Genomic DNA, 23,565 nt, shown 5'->3' on the forward strand with positions numbered 1-23,565 from the left:
GGATGTTGTACCACTGACCGGGGCTCAGGATAGTCTTCCAAGCTCAGATCAAAGGATTTGGGTGGGTCTGAACTTGAACTGAGCTAGCAAGAGTCTGTCTATTCCAGATGGGAGGCACACTCCCAGCTTCAGTGAAGACGTACCCATAGTGACTGTGTTGCTGATACAGGAACAGGCACTATCAAACTAAGGTTGGATAAGCAACAGGTCAGGGACATGGGAGCTGTTTGTATGGTATGTACAGGGCTGCCATTAGCAGCACAGCATTTGGTCAGTGTTTCTTACTCCACAGTATCTGAGACACTGCAGTTAAGATAATTAAGACCCTAAATATAGGGACATACCACCAAATGTCACATACTCTGGTTCAGGAAGTACTGGAAAGTGCTGACTTTTTAATGGAAATATCTATGTATAGCCTCCAATCTTGTGAGAGAAGTGAGAACTTACAGGACCCTCATGGCAAACAAGAAGAGAAGATGCATTAAGAAATCTACTGAAGAGCAAACTGTTGGAGAATCCTACAGCTAAGAATCTTTGTTTGTTCAAGTCTTCGGTTGTCTCTAGATTGAATAAAACTTATGCAGTAGCATCTGGCCACCATCTTTTAACAGGTAAAGCCACCACAATGAGTTATGAATACCCTCCCCTTCTGACTTGGAGGGCCCATCTACAGTAGTGAAAAAACCTGGCAATGCTTCTAAAATGTTTAATGTCCTATCTCCTTTGAAACTACTACTAATTCTGCACCCTTTTGCGTCCAGTTGTCTGAACTGAGTGGCAGCCCATTTGTCACTGGGCACCTCTGTTGCTACCTGGTGAACCTCACCCCCTAGCCAGGTTGGATGGTTTTTCAGTCGCAAAGGCACACTTGGCTGTTTGTCTTTCACCAGGGTGTGCATTTATTTCTCTCTGACATAACAATACCATGCAACAGGTTTAGAACAAAGACAGGCTTCCCTACAGCCCTCACTCCACAGCCCAGGCTCACACTCTGAGCTCCTCTGGAGCTGCCCCTTGCTTTCTGTTTCCTCTCCTTATAGTCTCCCCCATTATGTTATTAGCCCTGTGATTGTTACCCAGGTGCTCAAAATCCCCACCAGAAAGTGTGGAATTGCCCTCAACTGGGCCTGCAGCCTTCTCCAGGCTGTAGCAATGTCAGTGATCAGGGTGCTGCTGATAGCACCCTGTCACACCACCGACCAAGCACTCATGTTTCTGGTTTGCTGAAAATCCACCAGGCTAGTAATGAATACCAAGAGCCCACAAGGACAGCACATTACATCCAGTTTCAGTGTTTTAAAATGTCATTGGCTGCATGCTCTTTAAGATCCCTGCATGATGAGAAAAATTGCTCTAAATGTCTCTATATTTTGCAGATAGAATTGTCCACCAATTCTTTTTCCTTTTCACGAACCAGTTTTAAGCACATTTTGGTGTCCTAGGTGTCATCTGAAATTGAGTAGACACTTTTTACTGTAATGAAAATACTTATGTGCCAAGCACAGTGATATACAACACTACACTCTAATTACCACTATGCTTTAATTAACTTGAATTGAATAGTGTTATCATTATACTGCTGGTACATTTGAGTTATATCTTTTTCTTTAATTTAAACTAGAAAACACAGATAATTAAGCCTCTAGATAATCAAATGCCTGAGGAGAGCTCCAATGTTTTGGGATGTTCCTAAATCTCATTAAATAGCCTTTCTTTATTGATTATTCTACCTCAGCTATATCAGTGTGTTGAATGAATGATAACTCTATGCTGAATACATTCTCTGTTACCTTTTTCTAGGAACCATACGGAAACTCGACTGGGTTTGACAAAGGATTTTGCTTGGGGATTTTGTTCCTGTAACTTGGTTCATGTGGACAGTGCACATTAGGCTTCGCTCAATACCATGTAGAATGGTATCTTTTGTGATTTTTTGTTTAATGCATTTGACATAGGGGAAGACACTTTCTGATACAATTTTCAGGGTAAACAAACACTACCTATTAATAAGCCAGTCACAAGCCCTGGAAGTGAAGGGCTGGATCGTGAACCCCTTCCTTACACAAATCCCCATTGACTTATGGTCTGGATTAGTTTAAATCTACATAGCTCAGAAATTATTTATGACCAAAGCTCCATCACTAGTTTATCATGTTTTTCTCTCACTCAGAGATTATATTGTAAACTATGGTGATATTACACCATGTGAAAAGAAGCAAGGATGTAAAAAGAATGTCACTCTAACTTACAGAGGAGAAGAGCAAGCAACTCCTTGGAAACCTGGCCCCTCCCATTCCCACTCTCTCCTGGTCTCAACTCAAGAATGGAGTCATCATGAGATTTAGGTCTGAGAGTCATCATAGTCTACTGGATAAGGCCAGACTGGACTGGGACTCAGATACCCTAAGGATCTGTTGATGCTGATCTGTTATGTAACCTTGGGCCAAGTCACTTCACTTCTCTGTGACTCTGTCTCCCCTCCCACCCTGTCTGTCTTGTCTAGTTAGACTGTAAATTCTTCAGGGCAAGGATGTGTGTTTGTACAGTGCCTAACACAGTGGGATCTCTTTGTGTGACTCGAATAGAAAATAATAATAAATAATAAATACATAATAATAATAATAATAATCAATAATAGAAACCTGATGGGCCTACACTATTCTGAAAGTGTTTGGAGTGGATATTTCTATCATTTTGGCCTAGTGCACTTTCACTTCTTTCTGAAAGAGCACTTCCTGGATAGATAAAAGCTTACTCAGTCCTCAGTAGGAGTAAGGCATAACAGTGTCCTATGGACTATGCATGGATATTCAGTCCATGCCCCACATGTTCCCCTCTCCTTGTCAGAAGGATCTATTTTTGCTGGCAGAAGTTATGTTTGTTCAAAGCACTTTTCAGGCAGTTCTATGATGTGTTAAATGACTATCTCCCTATGGTATATACAACTCCTTTACAGCTGCTCAGATTAACAAATACTTTTCTTGAGATTGGGCAAGAATAAAGAGGGTGACGCTGACAAGAACCATCCAAAGAATGGGAACTATTAGAAGAAACAATCAGACACCAGTTATGAATAAATAATTCCGTTTAAACAGATTGCGGATTCATTTTTTTGAACACACTTGGCATTTAGTCTTTCATTTATGTTCACTTAGTTCTAAGTCTCTTCTGGAAAAAGACATTAAAATGTTTGGAGTACTTCCATACAGTGACTGCTTTAATGTTTATTTTACTGGATCCCTTCTGATGAGGCAATGATATTGGGATTGTAACAGAGTGGAAATGTCTCCTGTGGAAACCTTTGATTTCACTTGAGAGCAGGCAAGGAATTTATGACAATTAATATATATCTACTTACTCACAAACCGCAGGGAAAGACAGACCCACAAAGGCACTAGATAGATATTCTGTATACATTTCATTTGAGACTCCTTCTAGATAGTATTTCTGCCACGTATCCTCCTCAATCTAAGAAAAAGAAACACAGATGTAGCATCGTGAATAAAAAATGCTTTCTGCAAAAATATAACCAGTGGATTTAACATGAATCAATTTTTAGTTAGTTGAATTTGGTAGCCCAGTTTGTTTTTGTTTGTTTTTTTGACAATTAATAATACTTGGTTAGCAGAGTTCCACTGAACACCAATAAACAATGCAAAGTAAAAATTAAGTACTGCTCTACTTGGATTTCTTTGGGATTTTGTGCAGGTATATTATAATAGTGGCTGAATTAAAGTTGTGGAAAGAGCTAGTCAAAAAAGTTCCTGATTTTGTTTTGTGAAAATTCTGTGAATATGTGGAATAATTTTATCATTTGACCATGTTTGTGTAAAGAGTCACTTGTTTTCACAACTTTTTAGCACTTGGCCAATATTTATCAATCATCACCATAATTTCTAACGTTTTTCTTTCCCCAAACCCCATCTTGCTGCTGCATCATGAACTGTCTGAGCAACTAGATCAATAGAATTTTTAAAAGTGTCTCCATTGTTTTGGTACTGCAGTGTGAGAGAAACTTTGATACTGCACAAAAGATCTTTTACTCTTGAGAGACAAGGGTGGATGAGGTAATGTCTTTTACTGGACCAATTTCTGTTGGTGAGAGAGACAAGCATTTGAGCTACACAGAGCTCTCCTTTCAGTCTGGGAAAGGTACTCAGTGTCTCAGCTAAATACAAGGTGGAACAGATTTAGCATAAACAATCTATTCCACCTTGTATTTAGCTGTGACATTCTGGTTCCCTGTCCCAGACCTGAAGAAGAACCCTATGTAGCTTGAAAACGTCTCTCTTTAACCAACGAAAGTTGTTCCAATAAAAGATATCACCCACCTTGTCTCTTTAATATTCTGGGATCACACAACAACATTACAAACACTTTTACACTTGGACAGTTCAATAATAAAGATAAGGAGAGGTGCTATGGGCTGTGCCCAACAGCAGAGTCTCATAAGGAGCTCTTAGAAGGGTATGCCTTCAGGAATATTTTTAGGATTTTGGGGTCCAAATACAAAGGTATTCTCTGGTGGTGGTAGAGCATCCCTTCAAACTCTCTATCCCTGATGAAATATCAGTAGCAGAACCCACAGTCTGATCCCATATATAAAGTTTGTTGAAAATGGCCTGTCCTTCAAACTGAGATTTGCCCACAGAAACTGAGAAAAGGGGCTATAGATATGGTTACCCAAAGATGGTCCTGCAGCCTTTGGCCAAAATTGCATGCCTTCAGTGGGAGTTGCAGGAACTCAGCGCCTCTAAAATTCAAGTCCATATAGACCAGAGAAGTGAATCAGATAACTTCGGTCTTTTTTTTGCACCTGGTATGCCACCTCCTCATATCTGTGTATGTAGATCGTAGGCACTACCAAAATGTCTATTTGCATAGTTTGTTTATCACTTTTCATTAAAATATTTAAAAGTTTCAATTACAATAGGACATCCCTTCATATAATTAGTCCTTTGAATATTAGTGAATTGTGTTATCAGAAACAGAGCCTTTCATGATTGCAAGAATTATACATATGACAGCATCAAAACAGTAATAATGATGAACAGAGAGAACATATGCTCCTTGGGGGTCAGATTAATAAACTGTGACACAAGAGTAACCAAAAGAACTTGCCAGCTACGCCAGAGTAGGGGAAATGATATATGAAACATTTTTTTTTGACATCACAGCAAGTTACGGTCACTAACCAGAGGATATGCAATTGTTCCATACACAATGAAACAGAAAGTAGCAGTATCATGCCTTTTGAGAAAGGGTGGATTTAAAACTGCTGATCCAACATGCATATTTATAGATCATGGAAATTATTATTTTAAACCGAGCCTGTGCTGCAAGAAAATTCTGGTCATGTTGCAATGAAACATTAATAAGCAAATATGAACACCTAACTCCATTCTTACAAGCATCCCTATTCTGATATGCATCACACAGCAGAGACTATGAGAACAGAGAGATTTTCAGATTAACGGCCAATGGGTACAGAAAAGCTTTGATATAAGATGAAGCAGAAGGCATTTTTGTGAAGCTCTTTGGCTGAGATTTTCAATGCCACCTAGGGAATTTGGATGGCAAGTTCTGATTGATTTTAGTAGGACTGGGATATCTAAATCCCTTAGATAGCTTTCAAAATCTTAGTACTGGTTCATAAAATGTTATATTTGGGGGGGGGGGTTCATTACACACGTCTGCAAAGAACAATAACCCTGATTCTTCGCTACACTAAGCTGCTCATGCACAACTGAGAGGGCAGTTGCAGAGAGCTGGTTGTGGCTTCCAGATTCAGGGATGCCCAGCCCCAGTGTAAATTATAATAGGAGGGGTTCTGCTCTAATCTTCGTTGCTGGCACTGCTAGAATAAGCTCCCTTAGCCAACAGAGGATTCAGGTTTGTGGAACTTGGCTCTGCCATGCCTTCTCTTTTCTCCCACTTCTGCTGGAGGTGGGATGGCTGGTGGACATAAAAGGCATTTATACCACTTCAACCAGCTATATTTGAGCTAGTTTCAATAAGATACCCAACAAGGTAAACAACTTATCACTGCTGTAAAAGATGTGATTGAAATACTGGTCCACCATATGAAATGGCTTGACTAGAATCAAGCCAACTGTTTTGAGACCATGTGTAAAGCTTTACACCAGGAGGTGGTAGAGGATTGTATATCTTTAATGTAAAAAGCACTACAGTATATTTAAGAGTTTTGGTATTTTTAAGCTGTGGCATACATTTCTGTCTTGAATATATATTCCTTATCATAATATGAATTCAAGCAACTAAATGAATGCACATCAAGTGATTCAGGGAAAGATGCCAAAATTAATTTTTCAGCCATTCAGTGATCAATCAAAAGAAGAAAAGCATCCCAAGGCAACAATATATCTCTGCCTGTCATGTCAAACTACAGCTGTTTTAGAAGAGCATTAAAGCAAGAGCTTCTTGAACAAAATGCAGGGCTTTAATTAAGTCTCTCATTGTAGAGTCAAAAAGTCAAACAAGTTGGAGGTAGAAAAGCTTAAGGTCATCGAGTCCATCCCCATATACTGCAAACATTTTTTTCCAGTCAAGTTTGTAATGTTCCAAGAAATGGGCTTTCCACAACTTTTCTCAGTTTAACACTTGCAATTCAGGATTTTTCCTGGATATTAATCCTAAATGTTACTTTCATGAATACCATTATATTGATCTTACATTAACTATATGCCACATTATTCTATGCTAAACACTGCTTCTAAAACAAAAGTATAATCAGTAAAGTGTCTGCTAATTATTGATCCAAATTTTCAAACCTACCTACCTAATGGCTTTATGTACACCTATATTTAAGATTACATAAATATATTTTCAAAGGTCCAAATTTATTAGGAACTGAAATGAATTCAACAAAAGTTTTAAAATGTATTACATTTACACAACAAAAGTTAAAATACTGTCCATTGACACATTGGCTAATTGATCCAAATCAATGTGTAAAGCTTCAGAACATTCAAATTTCTCTTGTACCTGGTTTCAGTGGCCAAAACATTTAGAAAATAGTTATAGCCCTGTGGTCCTTAGTCTTATTCCAGTACCAAACACTGAAATACACAAAAATAACCTTTCAGCCATACAAAAAGGTGGTAGATACATTAAAAAACAATTCAGGAAAGGCTAGATAGTTCAATGGCCAAATGAGGTACAATTAGGACTTATATGTTACACATATAGATCCCTTCCATAGTACTTCATTGTGAGGTACTACGGCTGGCAGCCATGCTAAGCTAAGCTAAGCGTGGAGGCAAATGACTTGGGTCAGCCATGTCACACATATGAATAACAGTAGACTGCCTAAGAGAGTTCTTTGAAAAAGGCAATAAGAAGGCTGGCCATCCCAAACTCCACTACAAGGATTGCATCAAGCGGCACATACAGTCTGCCGGGCTCGACTTAATTATCTGAGAGGATACAGCCCATGACAGGTGAGCCTGGCACTCTGCTACGAAGGAAGCAGAATGTGCAGTAGAATACCATTGTCCCAGTTTGGCCGACAGCAGGAAGGAACGTAGACACCAACTTGCCTCAGCACATTTCCTGAACCCTACATGTGGAAACTGATTTCCAGGCACAGTCATACTCAAATACAAGTGACAGTCATTATAAGGAGATCCCACGGGCATGTTTATAAACCCAAGATGGATACTGGACACACTTTATCTCTGGTTGATTCTCATTTATCTTCCCTATTTTAATATCTAGTTGTTTTTACCTTGCCTATTTAATAATCATCATAAACACAAAAACACCCCTCCACACCTGTACTTTTCTTGTTACAGAATGAACACTGCTGACTCTTTGTTTTCAATCTGTCTGCATATAAGAATGAAAGAAGTTCTGAAATCAGAGCAACATATTGTGCCAGATCCTCAGTTGGTTTAAATTGGTATAGAACCATTGACTTCAGTGAAGCTCTGCACATTTGCCCAGTTGAGGATCTGACCCATTCTGTACCAAGAGAAAGTGAAGAAAATATATAGTTAGAGGCAGGCTATAGACAAAAAATTCAGAAATTAATTTCAAACTATCCAGAATTTAGAACAGGATTTCAAATAATCCAAAGTGTAGGAGTATTTCAATCCAGGGTTTTAGTTTAGCCTGTTAAAATACATGGATCATTTGCAAATTCTAGATCTGGGCTTTGATTTTGAACACTCCCCAGGATTGGGTATCTGTCATTTCAGAATTGTGCATCTGTATGTAGACATATTAATAACTTTATACATCCACTAATTCATATGAATGATAATAAAAGAATGTCCACCTCAGCAAAGTCAGTCAAGATGCTGCAAAAACTCCTTAAATTTCTTCTTTGTCATGATGCTTATAAAAATCTTCACAATGGTTAGGCCACTGGTACCACTGCCCACTGCATGGACCAACAGTATCTCAGTGTTTCCATGTATTCTCCCATCTGTCTCAATGTGTTGTGTATTGTCTTCTACTTAGATTGCAAGCCCTTTGGGGCAGGGACTGGCTTTCTGTTGTGTTTGTACAGCACATTGCACAATGGGGTCCTGTAACAATAGCAGTCCTTGTGAGTAGGACCTGTTTGCTTTTTGCCACCCTCAGGAAACAAATGACCCAACATTGAGCTAGGAAAGAATGGAGGGGAATATTTATTATGGCCCCAATCCCCTCTTTGACCTCTTTGACTGCCCTAAAAGCCAGTGCTGAATGTACATCCCCAGTGCACACTTGAGCAGCTCAGAAGAGATTGTATCCTAAGGCAAAATCTATCCTGCTGCTTCTCCAGGAGTGAGGCAGCTTCCCACTCTTCCACAACAAGAGCTTCCACAACAAGAGCTGACGGTGTAATCTAGCTGTACGTATTTTTAGAGTCATTTCTAAATAGAACCCCATTCATGTCACCCCCTCTTAACTGTGTTGTCCAAGGGGAAAAAAAGCAGGTATTTGATTTAGGGGACATTTGCTAATTGATAGAATTAGTTCCGATTGTCATTAACTGCCTGGTTTTAGATTGAACCAAACAGATGTAGTTTGTTCTTGCATGCATTTTCAGATGAGCTAATTTGGCCTTTCTTAAGTGTTCAGAAAGAAAGATTAGTTAGGAAGCTGGGTGGGGAATCTGCACTGGAAATAAAGCTGTTTTTTAATTTAATGTTTTACTTTTTTGTTGGAGAGACTCAAGAGACCACACCAGCATATTTACTCATTACTGAAGAATCAGATAGCCTAAGAATTAAACAGGACCTTTTCCCCCAACAAATTGCTAGCTGCTCTGAGATACAAAACGAGAAAAAACTCGGCACATTCAATGGACAAAAGCTTGAATAGTCTAATTTCTTCCTTTCCAGTCACACACACAAAAAACTGTTTAGCCCTTTGAATGCTGCAGATTGATTTGGCCAGTCACATGATAAAGGTTATCCTGACTTGAGTCCTCTAGGCACAGTTAAAGGCCCAACCTCACAGATCTGCGGGTGCAAATGCTCCCCAGAAGTCAATGAGAGTTGTACACTTCCACAATGTCTAGCAACAGAGAATCTCTTTTACCCCACAGTGATGACATGGTACACCCTTCCATAGCATGTCCAGTGTTTATTGGGCACCTAGTCATGTAAATAAGGCCAACATGGTGCAACCAACAAGGATGATTCATTAGCTTAGCCACAGATTCAACCTGAAGGAGACCTCATGAGATGGATAAATTAGGAGAAGCCTGGCTTATTACCTTTTAAAGATATTCTACTGGTACTTGTGACAAAGCAATTTATGTAAAAGAGTAATTTACATCCAAAAGAAAAAGTATCCTTCCCAAATGATGTGTTTTTGTTGTGCTGAAGCTACAAATGCTCAATCTTTCCATTTCTAACCAGGGCTAACGATGGTATTACAAGCAACATTAATAGTTACTTAAGGGTGTCAAGGAGGGGTTTCATCATACCTTTTCCCTTTTTGAATGTGTACTTCCTCCTTCACTCATCTATGCACTGTCTTATCTAGGGATGATGACAGAATGCACTGCATTGCCCTGTTCCTATGGAGAACGAGTATCACGGCTTGAAAGAGCCTGCCCCAAATGAGCCCAAGAAAAGGCATTCAGAGGTCACCCTGTCATTTTTATCACTGCAGCTAAGCAAGTATAAGACATTTCAGACAGATACTACAAAGATGTATGCAATATAAGATCCTAGAGACACAAAAAGAGGATGCACACAATTAACTGTTTCTGATAAAAGTCATTAACTAATTTGAACGAACAAGGAATCATCTATAACTCCCCCCAAATAGTGACCAAACTTCAGATTCAGTGATACACATTTTCTTCTTTATTATTTGCATTATGGTAGTGCCTACATGCCCCAACTGAGATTGGTGCCCCACTGTGCTGTGCTTTGTACCTACATACAGTAAGAAGCAGTCTCTGCCTCAAAGAGATTACAATCTAAATAGAAAAACATAAGTAAAAGGTGATAAAAAGGAAATACCATAATTTTACAGATGGGGAACTGAGAAGAGAAGAGATTATGTGACTTTCCTACAGTCACAGAGGAAGACGGTTGCATAACCGAGATTTGAACCCAGATCTCCTGAGTTCTAATTAAGTGCCTTAACTACAAACCCATCTCTCCTCTTCTCTATTACTTTACTGCACTGGTCTCCTGGATAATAGTAATACACCTTTTCTATCGATTCAATTGCCCATCTGAAGAATAGCTGGAAAGTGACATAGTATGCCCCAAGAGAAGAAATTTAATTTTCCTCTGAATCATTTTTTAAAATAAATGGCAATGTTGCTACCTTCTTCTCTATCCATATATAGATACAATCTTGATATCATCAAACATATTTACATAGTGCTGTCACTTACCAGTGATAAATAGTGACAGTGGGATGAAAAAAGGATGCAAGTATCACAAGTATGACCATTAATATTGTTAAAAAAGCCACCTAGCCCCACATTGTGGAGTGTAATTATCAGCAGCTTTGCAGTTTCAACTGATCTATCTTGTTCATAGCACTTACTTCTCGACATAATGAAATAAATAGTTACATCAAAGAGATCAAGTATACCTGAACTTAATGATCCTATCTAATATCTTCAGTGCTGTCAAGGAATAGGAACCAACAGCAGGGAAGAGACTGAGGATGGAGTTGGTTTGATTTGGGATATTGTGTTATATTTTGTATTTAATCAAAAAATAAGCCTCTTAAAGGAAGCACCAATCTGAAATTCTTGTATAGCTACAGGGCAAGCTGTAATGTCCAGGCCACCATGATGCAGAAAAGAACACACCTCACTAACACTGTTGAGAATCAATTCAACCATTTTGAAGAGGAAAAATTGTCTCTCATGCTTTGTCATACATTTGCCATGAACACATATTGACAGACAACCCTATTTCACAAGGGGAAGAAATGATATACCAAGATGCTAAACATTTTAACTATATTAAACATGGAAAATAAATCCGATTGATTCAGATTATTGTAGCTTCAAAATAACTTGTAAATATTTATATTTTTGAGCTATTAGAATTAGCAAGTTTGGTCCCTTTGGCATAATGTAGTTGTTCAATATAAATGACCAAATGTGTGGGATACTGCTGAGGTGCACGAACCTCCTATGAGCCGAATAAGTACCCAAAAGGTGGAACCTCTGTTTACAAACTAGATGTCTAGTAAAAACAACAGGGAATGTTTTTACTATGTGCAATTTTTTCTAAAATAAATGCACGGCCTGGGTCTAAGAGGTGCCCAATGTCTCTCAGAATCAGGCCTTTACCTCCTAGTGAGATTATATTCTAGAACTGCCTGGAAGCTCCAGTCAAGCTTCTCAAGCTCCAATCAATTTGTTCTTTACTGTAAGTCACTTTCCTCCTCAAGAGCACCAGTTAATCAATTCTCCTCTATCTTTACCCCATATTGGTAAGTACTAAAAAGGCAGGGCAACATGTTTGAACATCCCACAAAATTTCCTTCAATCTAATAGAGCTGGCCGTGTGATTATAGATTTATTATACATTAAGCATGGATATAATACATTTGGTTCATCATCAGGAAAAAGGGCAAAAACTGAGTAATAAGTTGTTTGGCGAAAATAGTTCACACATTTGTAGCTAAAAGAAAAGAAGTACTTGTGGCACCTTAGAGACTAACAAATTTATTATATTTAGAATCCTGGAAGTAAACTGCCCAGTACTAAGTATTATACAATAACCATTACCTTCTTACTCAATTACTCTTGTCTGTGTCAATCAGAGCTAACAAACTTCTACAGCAATATAAATTCCATAGTGAGTGCCAAATACTCCTACTAACTGGATCTTTTTTCCAGAACCAGATGTAAAAATGAAACCTGGGTATGTTGTATCTAACATCAAATGTGTAAATCAAGATTAGCTCTAACATTGGACAGGATTAGATGTATGTGCATTTTTCATGGTATACGGAAATGATCTGTACATGCTTATGTGGAGTCTTACACTACACCAAACAACTACTGAAATACTGTGACAACCAGATCTCCCCTCAGTTACGGGCAGTGATGGGACTTGCATCCATGCAACTAAGAGGAGAATAGGCCCACAGAATTTATTTTAGTCTTTAACCACAAAATTTACAATGCAGGGAGGGCATTAGCCAGGTTAGGGGGTGGGGAGGACAGGAGGTAACACATCGAACAAAAATACACTTGTTAATGCAAATTGGTGTTAATGTATTCAAATGATTAAATGGCTTAGTAACTATATACTTTAGGAGAGAACAACAAGACTGAAGAGCATGTGTGGCTCTTACTCCCATCCGAGGGCAGTTTCAATGTACTATATTAATAGTTGACTCTCACACCAATTTTCAAAGTCCTGTCTCCATGAATAGACCCTGAACTGATTTAGGCACGTCAGAAAACACAGATATGGCACTTAGGGAAATACCTTAAGTTATTTTTTCCCCTAAGTACTGTACTGGACACATTAGGCATAGCATATATAAGTTAACTACCATGCATTTTGGGCATCACTCCCTCATCCTGAGCATCTCACAGCAAATAAAACGTTGCAACTCAAGCTGGCTTTTGCTAAAATTTTGTACATATTTCTAAGGTCCCCTCCCTACAGTATCTGGATGCATTATATATATTTTGATGTGCTTCAGTTCAAGAAAGAGGAACAGATGTCCAATGCACACAAACTGAAGCCATATCCTTTAGATGAATCAGATCTAAATGGTTTATTTCACATAGTACATGGCCTGAGACATTCCCCAACTCAACAGAAGACTCTCCAAAACAAAGTAATTTTGCAACACATCCTAAAGATGACAAGCGTCTGTTGACCTGTCTCAAATTTTCCCAAGAAATTTCTGGTGAAAATACTCCAGCATCATCTCCCTAGTCCCACTCAGTTTGGGTTTATGCCTCGGTATAGTAATTGAGACTGCACTGGTGGTGTTGATTGATGATCTCCTGGTGATGAATGAAGTTTTAGGGCCAGACCCCCACCTCCACACCAAGACTGCTTTGTGCTGCTCTGGGGTCAAACAGTAACCTGAAAGCCAGCTTGGGGTTTCCTCTGAAGCAGGTGAGTGCCTGGGTGGCATAAACCTGACTAGGCTGAGAGGCATGGCTGGGCATCACCAATGCTAGCTGTCAAAGGAGCCTCTAGGAAGCTCTTGCTGTCAATATAACTTAGCAGAGCCATGAGGCTGTTCTAAATTGTTCCTCATGACCAAAATGATGCCCAGTGACTCAAGCATCAGGGAGCTACAAAGATGGTTCATAATTTACAGACTCCTATTAAAATCTGCAGCCAAACTCTACTCTGGAAAAAAAAATGAATCATGTGACTTCAGTGGGGTTGCACGCTTGTATCCAAGGGCAAAATTTGGCCCTCCATAATCCCATGCTTTATTTACTTACTTTTAAAAATATTTTTACAATGGTAAACAAATGTTTGTTAATCCAAACCATAAACAGTAATTGCTCTAATTGCTGTATAGAGCAATATTTCAATCTAGTGCTGAGATCATGTATGCAATGAACAGGCATATCATTAAATTTTTTTATATAACTCAGAGAATATTCAACATAATAAAAATAATGGAACTATTAAAATATATCTTTCTGTATGGTTTTGATTTGTTTTCTCTTAAATCTTTTTATTGCGCAATTTTTCCTTCTTCCTTTTAAGTATTTACAGAACTATTTCTGTTACAACTGCATGTTATGCAACATTTTTGAACTGATTTTCCCTTGGTTCAATTTAGTGCCAAGAGCAAACTAAAAGATTCCATATGAGATTACAGCTATAAAACCAAAAGGAAAATATTAGATTTAAATATAACATTTTGAGGTTTATAAATTTGTTTTGCCTTTAATGTTGGGCAGACAGTTTACACAAATCATTTGGCTGAAGACTAAGGTATAACAAGTGAAATGTGTGTGGGATCACCACCGATGAAGTTCATTTGTCTTTGACTGACCAAACATATACAACACATTAAATAACTTTCTAATCAGGCTAGGAAGAAGGGGGAACACACCTCCAACTTTTTTTTTAATACAGAAGTTTCAGTAAGATATTTTGGCAATGTTCTAAGATGTGTTCAAAACGCCACGACTGATGTTTGCCTAAAGAATTTGTAAAGGACTGACAGTTCTTAAATGTTCTAGAAAGAGTGCTACTTTGCAGTGGAAGGAAAGAGACTCCCAGTTAACAGTTTATGAACGTATTTCTCCCTTTCCTATACAGCCCTTCCTGACAATCCATATCAACAAAGTCCACTTGCAGTTGCAAAGGCTCTGAGTGTTGTATTGGTTCACAATTTCCATCAATTAATGGTTACTGAGATCAAACAAATTTTTGTGTGTGTTGGGGGAGAATGTTATTTCAATTAAAAACAGTCAACATCGTCTTGGCATTGATAGAGTGGGGATTTTGGTTTTAGTTAATATGCATCAATTCTCATGTGTTTGTTTTGTTTCAGATATTAACAAACTCAGAAATCTGAACTCCCTGATAATATCTACATCCAGTTACCCACATGAATAATCCATCGTTCCTGAGTAGTGATAGCAGAAATTGATGTTAACCAATATTAACTGTTTTCTCTCAAAACATTGATAAAACTATATATTTTTGTTTTAATCCTAAAACACTGCTGATGCAGTATCTGAATAGCCTGCTCATAAGAGCACAGACATGTTCTCTTTGCCTGTTGGCCTCCCAGAAACTGAACAACAGAAATTATGATCTATCCACGCATTGCACTATGCACAGCACAATAGTATCTAAGTGCCAGATACAACAAGAACTAGCAACATTGCTGCCTTGGTATAAACCAAATTAGGCAATCGTCCCATGATTATACTATACAACTAGAAACACCTGTTCAGAATCAGCAAGACTCCATCTGACTTCAATGGAAGTTCAGAATGCTGTAAACCCTCAGTGAAAGTCCTCAGAGCCTTGCAGAATGGGCCTGTAGGTTGTAGTAGAAATCATAAAGGATAACCCAGTGTTGATCAGCCAGTCCCATCTCATTACACTGCTGAAAAGGAGTGTATGAATGGAGGAAATACATTATGAAATGGAGGAAATACAGAATGGGTGGCTTGAAGAGGAACAAGAGACTGGCAGAACAGGTTGCTGGTGTCCCACTGAGCCTTGAAAGAGACACACGCCGATGGCAAGAGGGACAAATTAAAATCAAGATGCACAATTTTTAATCTTGCTTAATCGAAAGATTGTAACTACAAGATCTAGGTGGTACAGTTTCCTCCCAAGCCATGATTTTTACTTGTTGATGCTGTCCCCAATTTTCTCAGTGAAATCTGTTTAAATTTGAAGTAACCTGCATTGGGGTAGTGGTTACTGAGGATACACACATGTCCTTCCTGAGAGAGGCTGACTCACTTCCGGCCCTGAGGAATGCAGAAACTGAACAGAGGTGATGGCCTACACAAGGGGTCAAAAGCAAAGGCACAGATGGGCCTGTCCCTAAAAAGGTGCCACAAGAAAGCTGGTATACGCCAATGTGGGTGCAGAGAAGCTCAACACCCTTGAGCGTGCCAGATTCTGGTTACAAATATTAGCAGCAGAGCAAGGGACAACACAGTGACCCTCAAGTGAACAGCAGCCCTAAAGAATGTAATTAAAGGAAGAGACAACCACCTGCTTCATGTTTGCTACTCTTTCTTTTTGAGATAAAAAAAGGAGAGTGGTTAATTTCAGAGATGCAGCATGCCAATGAACTAGAGAGAGTTCAGCAAAGCTGAGCTTGTGAAGACAGAGGAGTTAAAGTTAATGGTTTGATAAAAGAAGCAAAGGGTCTAATTGCACATGTTAAAGTGAGGAGCCCACGTTTGCTTTCATATAATTTGACCGCCATATTGAAAAGCTGAATTCTTCTGACCACATACACTTACCTAAGATGGCTTCTTGCACTAGAGTCTGCAGCCCCTGAGGATCTGTGATGACTTTCTAGATTTCTCACCTAGAAGTTTCTCACAGCAGCCTCAGAAACCCCTGCTTCTACCTCATGCCAAGAGAATAAATATCAGATGGCACTGCACCAAAGGCTCCCAACCACTGGAATGTGCACCCAAACTGGCAGTCCTCCTAGCTTCCCCACCTAGTACTCTAGGAAACCCCTGCCCACTTTCATGATGAACTTCAGGAGCCATGGCCCACCTCACATTCCATCGTGTCCTGGCCCCTGATCACAAGCACAGGACTGGAAACTGGCCAACCTCTACATCTAGCAAGAATGCCCAAAAACAGAATAAGAGGAAAGGAACACTGACTAAGGCTATGTCTACACTACAGACCTTACAGTGGCACAGCTGTACCACTGCAGCTGCGCCACTGTAAGGTTTCCAAGTTAGCCACTCTATGTCGATGGGAGAGAGCTCTCCCGCCGGCATAATTAAACCCCCCCCAATGAGCAGCAGTAGCTACGTCAGCAGGAGAGTGTCTCCCACCGACATAGTGCTGTCCACACCAGCGCTTTTGTCAGTGAATTTATGTCATGAAGGAGTGTGTTTTTGTACGACGCTGACCGACAAAAGTTTTACCGACAAAAGTGCTGATGTAGACGTGGCCTAACTCAGGTGAGGTCTTAGTCTAGTGAGATGGTACTGTTGCCCCAAAAGGGTGGGAACAACAGCACTACAAGTTTTTGCAAATAAAGCCCTAAGGGTCTCTTTGGCTGAGGAGAAATAAATAAAGGAATTATGTTGTAGGAGGTTTGGGCTTAAGTACAAACACATGGTCCACATTTATTCTCACAGTGAGAGGTCCACTAGCCACTTGATGTAAAAGAGCAAAATGATCATTCTTTTTCTCTAGGCGCTTTGTTGCCATATGAGATGTATATAAATCATATTTTTATTTTAACAGCAGAGGCTTTCCTGATAAACATGTGGTTTATCTAAAAAAAAGAATTGAAATGGATTGTGCTTTGAACAATCATTTAATGGCCATAGATGTGCCAAATAAAAATAAAAACATAATTTTTTAAGAACCTGGCCCACTGCCCAATTTATAACAGAATTTGTGTGTGTATATGTATGTGTGTGTTTTACCAAACTGGTTAATGTGTCCCTATCTGTTTTGAGTTTAAGCTGTGCTCTCTACTCAACCCCATGCCAAATTGAATCCCAGGCTAACACACTGTAATGAGACAAGACGTTACCTTTATGAATGACCTCATAGAGAAGAGGTTGGCTAGCATTGTCGAGAGGCCCGGTGCCAGGCAGCTCTGGGCTATGAAACCCAGCTTGAGTTCAGCAAGACAGATTGCGTCATCCCCTTCTTTCCAATTCCAGCTTGGGATATTTAGCAGATGGGCCTGAAGGAAGAAACAAAGGTAAAGGACTCCAAATACTTTCCCTGCATTCTGCTAACACAGGAAATATCCAAGCAAGTGACAACTAATCTTTTCCTTTAATGCTGGACTTCCTTTTCCTGTAGAAGGTAAAAATACGATTAGGGCAGTGATACTCATACCTCAGCAATCAACATTACCAAAAAGAGCTACAGTAATGTGAATTAATTGTTTCATATATATATATATATATATAAACATTATTCTCACAGGAAAATGACTGACCAAGTATTCTACAATTGGTTAATAACATAGTAAAAGCAAAAAGAAAAGGAGTACTTGTGGCACCTTAGAGACTAACCAGTTTATTTGAGCATGAGCTTTCGTGAGCTACAGCTCACTTCATCGGATGCATAGCATATCGTGGAAACTGCAGAAGACATCATATACACACAGAGACCATGAAACAAAACTTCCTCCCACCCCACTGTCCTGCTCGTAACAGCTTATCTAAAGTGATCATCAAGTGATCATCAAGGAAGGCCATTTCCAGCACAAATCAAGGTTTTCTCACTCTCCCCCCCCCACACACACACACAGACACACATACAAACTCACTCTCCTGCTGGTAATAGCCCATCCCTCTTTGAAACCTCTCTTTATAATGCGCATGATAATCAAGGTGGGTCATTTCCAGCACTAATCCAGGTTTTCTCACCCCCCCCACACACACCCCCCCCTCCAAAAACCACACACACAAACTCACTCTCCTGCTGGCAATAGCTCATCTTACAATGTGCACAGCAATAATCCAAGTTTAACCAGAACGTCTTGGGGGGGGGTTTGTAGGAAAAAAACAAGGGGAGATAGGCTACCTTGCATAATGACTTAGCCACTCCCAGTCTCTATTCAAGCCCAAATTAATAGTATCCAATTTGCAAATGAATTCCAATTCAGCAGTTTCTCGCTGGAGTCTGGATTTGAAGTTTTTTTGCCGTAAGATAGCGACCCTCATGTCTGTGATTGCGTGACCAGAGAGATTGAAGTGTTCTCCGACTGGTTTATGAATGTTATAATTCCTAACATCTGATTTGTGTCCATTTATTCTTTTACGTAGAGACTGTCCAGTTTGACCAATGTACATGGCAGAGGGGCATTGCTGGCACATGATGGCATATATCACATTGGTGGATGTGCAGGTGAACGAGCCTCTGATAGTGTGGCTGATGTTGTTAGGCCCTGTGATGGTGTTCTCTGAATAGATATGTGGGCACAGTTGGCAACGGGCTTTGTTGCAAGGATAGGTTCCTGGGTTAGTGGTTCTGTTGTGTGGTATGTGGTTGTTGGTGAGTATTCGCTTCAGGTTGGGGGGCTGTCTGTAGGCAAGGACTGGCCTTTCTCCCAAGATTTGTGAGAGTGTTGGGTCATCCTTCAGGATAGGTTGTAGATCCTTAATAATGCGTTGGAGGGGTTTTAGTTGGGGGCTGAAGGTGACGGCTAGTGGCGTTCTGTTATTTTCTTTGTTAGGCCTGTCCTGTAGTAGGTGACTTCTGGGAACTCTTCTGGCTCTATCAATCTGTTTCTTCACTTCCGCAGGTGGGTATTGTAGTTGTAAGAATGCTTGATAGAGATCTTGTAGGTGTTTGTCTCTGTCTGAGGGGTTGGAGCAAATGCGGTTGTATCGCAGAGCTTGGCTGTAGACGATGGATCGTGTGGTGTGGTCAGGGTGAAAGCTGGAGGCATGTAGGTAGGAATAGCGGTCAGTAGGTTTCCGGTATAGGGTGGTGTTGATGTGACCATCGTTTATTAGCACTGTAGTGTCCAGGAAGTGGATCTCATGTGTGGACTGGACCAGGCTGAGGTTGATGGTGGGATGGAAATTGTTGAAATCATGGTGGAATTCCTCAAGGGCTTCTTTTCCATGGGTCCAGATGATGAAGATGTCATCAATATAGCGCAAGTAAAGTAGGGGCGTTAGGGGACGAGAGCTGAGGAAGCGTTGTTCTAAATCAGCCATAAAAATGTTGGCATACTGTGGGGCCATGCGGGTAGTAAAAGCACAAAGTGTTTTAATATCAATGTGCTGCAAAAAGCCACGAGAGACACATTAAAGAGCCACTTGCAGCTTCCAAGCCTCAGTCTGAACATCACTGTACTAGGGGGTTTAAATCAATATTCCTTCAAACCAAAATATTTCCAGTAGAGTTTTTGTACCAAGAACTTCTCCACTTTTACACCTTTCAGTTCAAATCTCCCAGCATCCCTCAAGATCTCATATTATGGTGACCTTCTGTCAACCATGGAAAACTGGATGGGAGGCTTTGTAAGGCCCATCAACAGAGCTGAAGTTGTTACATAGTGCTATGAAGTTTTCATTGCACCTAGGTCCATGTATAGTCCCTCTTACAGCAACCTCAGTTACTCCCTGACAAATAAGAAACACACATAGACCCCAGAAATCAAACACAGGTTTTTAATCTAATCTAACGTGGAAATGCAGTACCCCAATCACATGTCCACAAGCCCAGCCCTCGAACAATATGATATAACCTGTACTTTTTTGGTTTCTCCCACCCCCAGAATCAAATAAGCACAGAGCCTGGTGTAAGGAGTCTCTTTTCTCCGGCTTTTGATTATGGGACTAGTGCACAGTGAAATAGTGGATAAAAACAATCATCCCATTTTGACTCTGCTCAACAAGTTATGTATATTGTTCTTAATACTATTCAGTATAGTATGTTATAATGGGTACTTCCATATATAATTGTTTTCATATCAATTTTTCCTTGGGAAAAAGCGTTAGAAAAATATGTTTTACCAAATTAAAAATTTTACAGAACATTCTAGAGGTTTTTGTGAAATGCAAAACTCTAGTGGTCACTTTCATCCTTCTATCACAGACACACATATGCATGCACATGAACACAAACACTGAGTCCTTCATGCTTTCCTCCTCCTGATAATTGGATTATCACCATTCATCATTTTTTCTTCATTTCCTCATTAATTTTCATTAGAAATATAAAGAGAAAACATGTTTTTAATACAACATGCTTCCTGTTGAGGGCATTTAAAATACAGAAATAGCATGATTCTGTTCCACAAAAGAAGGAGGACCAAATTCTGTATGTTAGCTGCCCTCCACTCACGTATGTGCAGTTAACTCAGGCAGTAGAAATCACACTGTGTAAAACCAGGTGGATCCTGAGCAGGCCTAAACTTCTTTAGCTATAGTTATAAAAAGGCAAGGTAGGTGATGTAATATCTTTTACTGTACTAACTTCTGTTGGTGAGAGAGACAAGATTTTGAGCCACACAGAGCTCTTCTTCAGGTCTGGGAAACTTAATCAGAGTGTAACAGCTAAGTACAACACAGAACAGATTGTTTAGCATAGAAGTTAACATATGCTTCACGAGACCACTCTAAGTGAAATGAAGGTGCGGACCCCTTTGGAAATCTTAGGAATAGTCTGCAGACTCCAGGGTTCCACAGACTGCAGGTTGAAAACCACTGTTCTACAGTAATCCCATACACTCTCCTATCTGTATAGGTAATACAAGCATCATACATGGTTTAATGAATCAAGCTGGGCCTTATTTCACAGGAGATGTGTGCTTACAAGCCCAACTGAAATCAATGGGAGCTGTGGAAGCTCAGCACCCCAGGGTAACAAACATCCTAGGGTTTTGATAAGGTCCCTGGCATATGTAAATACAACAGAATTAACTCTTTAGTGGATTCCATGACAACTTGTATTCACATGTTCCTACTAAGAAAGGAAAATGCTTTCCATTTAGGCAGCTAAAATAAGTGGATGTGGGGTAGCTCTGAAGAGCGAGACCCCTTGGTCTTCTCATTACCTTGTTATGATACTGCAGCATCTGAGTGATAATTCTTATCTTCGGATGGTAATTCTTTATGGAAATTACTCTTAAAAAGAAAAAAGAAAGAAAAAATTAACATCTTGGACATTCTACCATTCTTCCTATAGTCCTAGCTTGTGGACCTGGTGTTTCTGAGCCTCTGCTTGAACATCCACACTGCACTGTAAACCTGGGTTTACAATTTCTGGACCTGGGTCTCACAGCCATGCTAACACTACACTACACACGGCAATAGATAGACCTTCTGACACAGGCCTGCGGCTTGACCAGCGTCCATATTGCAAAATGACAGGGCTTGGACCCATACCTCAGCTGGACTTGGGCTCTAATCCAACCCTCCCATCAGGGTTCTAAGAACCTGGGTCCTCAATGTTTGCTGACCCAAGTCAGACTGATTTGTGTGTGGATGAAAGGGGGAGTTGGGCTCCAACCTGAGACAGAGCCCAGGTTTAGTGTTCGGAGTACACATACCTTCTGAGAGCAACGGCTTATTACAGTAGCGTGCTGCCAGAAGTTGCATTGCAGGCATATGGGGAAAACTTACATTGCTGACTTATTCCCAGGATTAGAGAATAAAGTTGTCCAATAAAGTTGTTTGAATCTCTTTTTGTAGGGAGGAGAATTGAAGAGCAAAGAGAAGAGTGTGATGCTCCCCTCCCACTATTAATTTCCCATTTCCCACTGAAGTGTTTAATTAATCCAGTTTTATTGAATCAAACTCATTTATTGTGAGAACACACAAGATAATTCTATTCCCAATAACACTTCTGCATTTTATTATATTAAAATATACTGAATCCATTTAAGAACACACTAATCTGCATCTGGAATACTCTTTAATCTATGTATTGCAATTAAAATCAAACCAGGGTTTTTCCCATCACATCCTAAATGTGGTTATGGAAAATGAAATGAGCATAATTAAACCCTGCTCCTTCCACAGGCATCCCACACTCTAGGCACACGGGGCTTCTCCACACTATCGAGGCAATCCTGTGCACTCCCCCAATTTAACTCCCTCTCTCTGGAAGCAATTTAGTGAGAAGTTTTCAACTGTAACCGATGTGGGTATGGTCCACCTAGACACCAGCAATTTCCTGGTCAGAAATGAGAATGACAACCATATTCAAAACCTCTTCGGGTTACCTCATAATATTGGAGGCATCTTCAGCATCTGGGTCAGCGCAGTATTTATTGGCAAGGATTAGGCATGCATCTGCTGACTCTATCTGAGACACCGGGGGGGGGGGGGGGGAAAAAGCAAACATAAATAGAAATCTTTGTTTCCAACTTCTTCTCACAGCCACCGGCTTCTAAGAAATCAGCTTCTTCCTCCAGGAGCAAGAACAACAGTTTATAGTTTTTGCTGAGTATAAAGCTTAGGGTATGCTGTAGATCTGACTCCTTATAATATCAGTGCCAATACTTACATGGAACTGATCACTGTAACTTTTCAAAACACTTTCCAAACATTATAGTGCTCATGTTAGGTAAGGACTTTAGTTATTACTACTACCAGTTACTAATGTTCTTTCAGAGATACCGAAAACGAAGCACCAACAGGTTAAATGCCAAAGTTTTAAAATTCCATGTTGCAGGTCAGGCTCCTAAACCCATAGGGACAGAGACTGTCTTTCTGTTGTTTGTACAGTGACTATTACAACGGGGTCAGAGCTGTTTGGGTCCTTAGGCAATAACATCATAAAAATAATAGAAGATCTCTGATTTTAGGGGCAAAGTTAATCTAGTGGCAAAACTTACAATCATCAACCTCTGGTCTAGTTAGCATAAAGTAGCAGATTTAAAATATAACAAAATTACTTTTCTTTCAGCACATTTGGGCAAATACCA

At 39.8% G+C, this 23,565-nt stretch overlaps 1 protein-coding gene across 10 annotated transcripts in view; it reads right to left on the reverse strand.

Annotated features, from left to right (window-relative positions):
• Window positions 1-23,565, reverse strand: part of KCNMA1 (potassium calcium-activated channel subfamily M alpha 1) — an 844,585-nt gene that overhangs the window by 169,646 nt on the left and 651,374 nt on the right. For all 10 annotated transcript variants that reach the window (XM_074958656.1, XM_074958655.1, XM_074958652.1 and 7 more), the window contains exons 12-15: window positions 22,861-22,943; window positions 21,691-21,760; window positions 17,698-17,853; window positions 3,362-3,471 (exon numbers count right to left, since the gene is read on the reverse strand). In XM_074958656.1, coding sequence (XP_074814757.1) covers window positions 3,362-3,471; window positions 17,698-17,853; window positions 21,691-21,760; window positions 22,861-22,943 — 419 coding nt within the window. The remainder of the gene's footprint in view (window positions 1-3,361; window positions 3,472-17,697; window positions 17,854-21,690; window positions 21,761-22,860; window positions 22,944-23,565) is intronic.

This window comes from Natator depressus, chromosome 7 (genome assembly GCF_965152275.1).
Source record: "Natator depressus isolate rNatDep1 chromosome 7, rNatDep2.hap1, whole genome shotgun sequence".
NCBI lineage: Eukaryota > Metazoa > Chordata > Testudines > Cheloniidae > Natator > Natator depressus.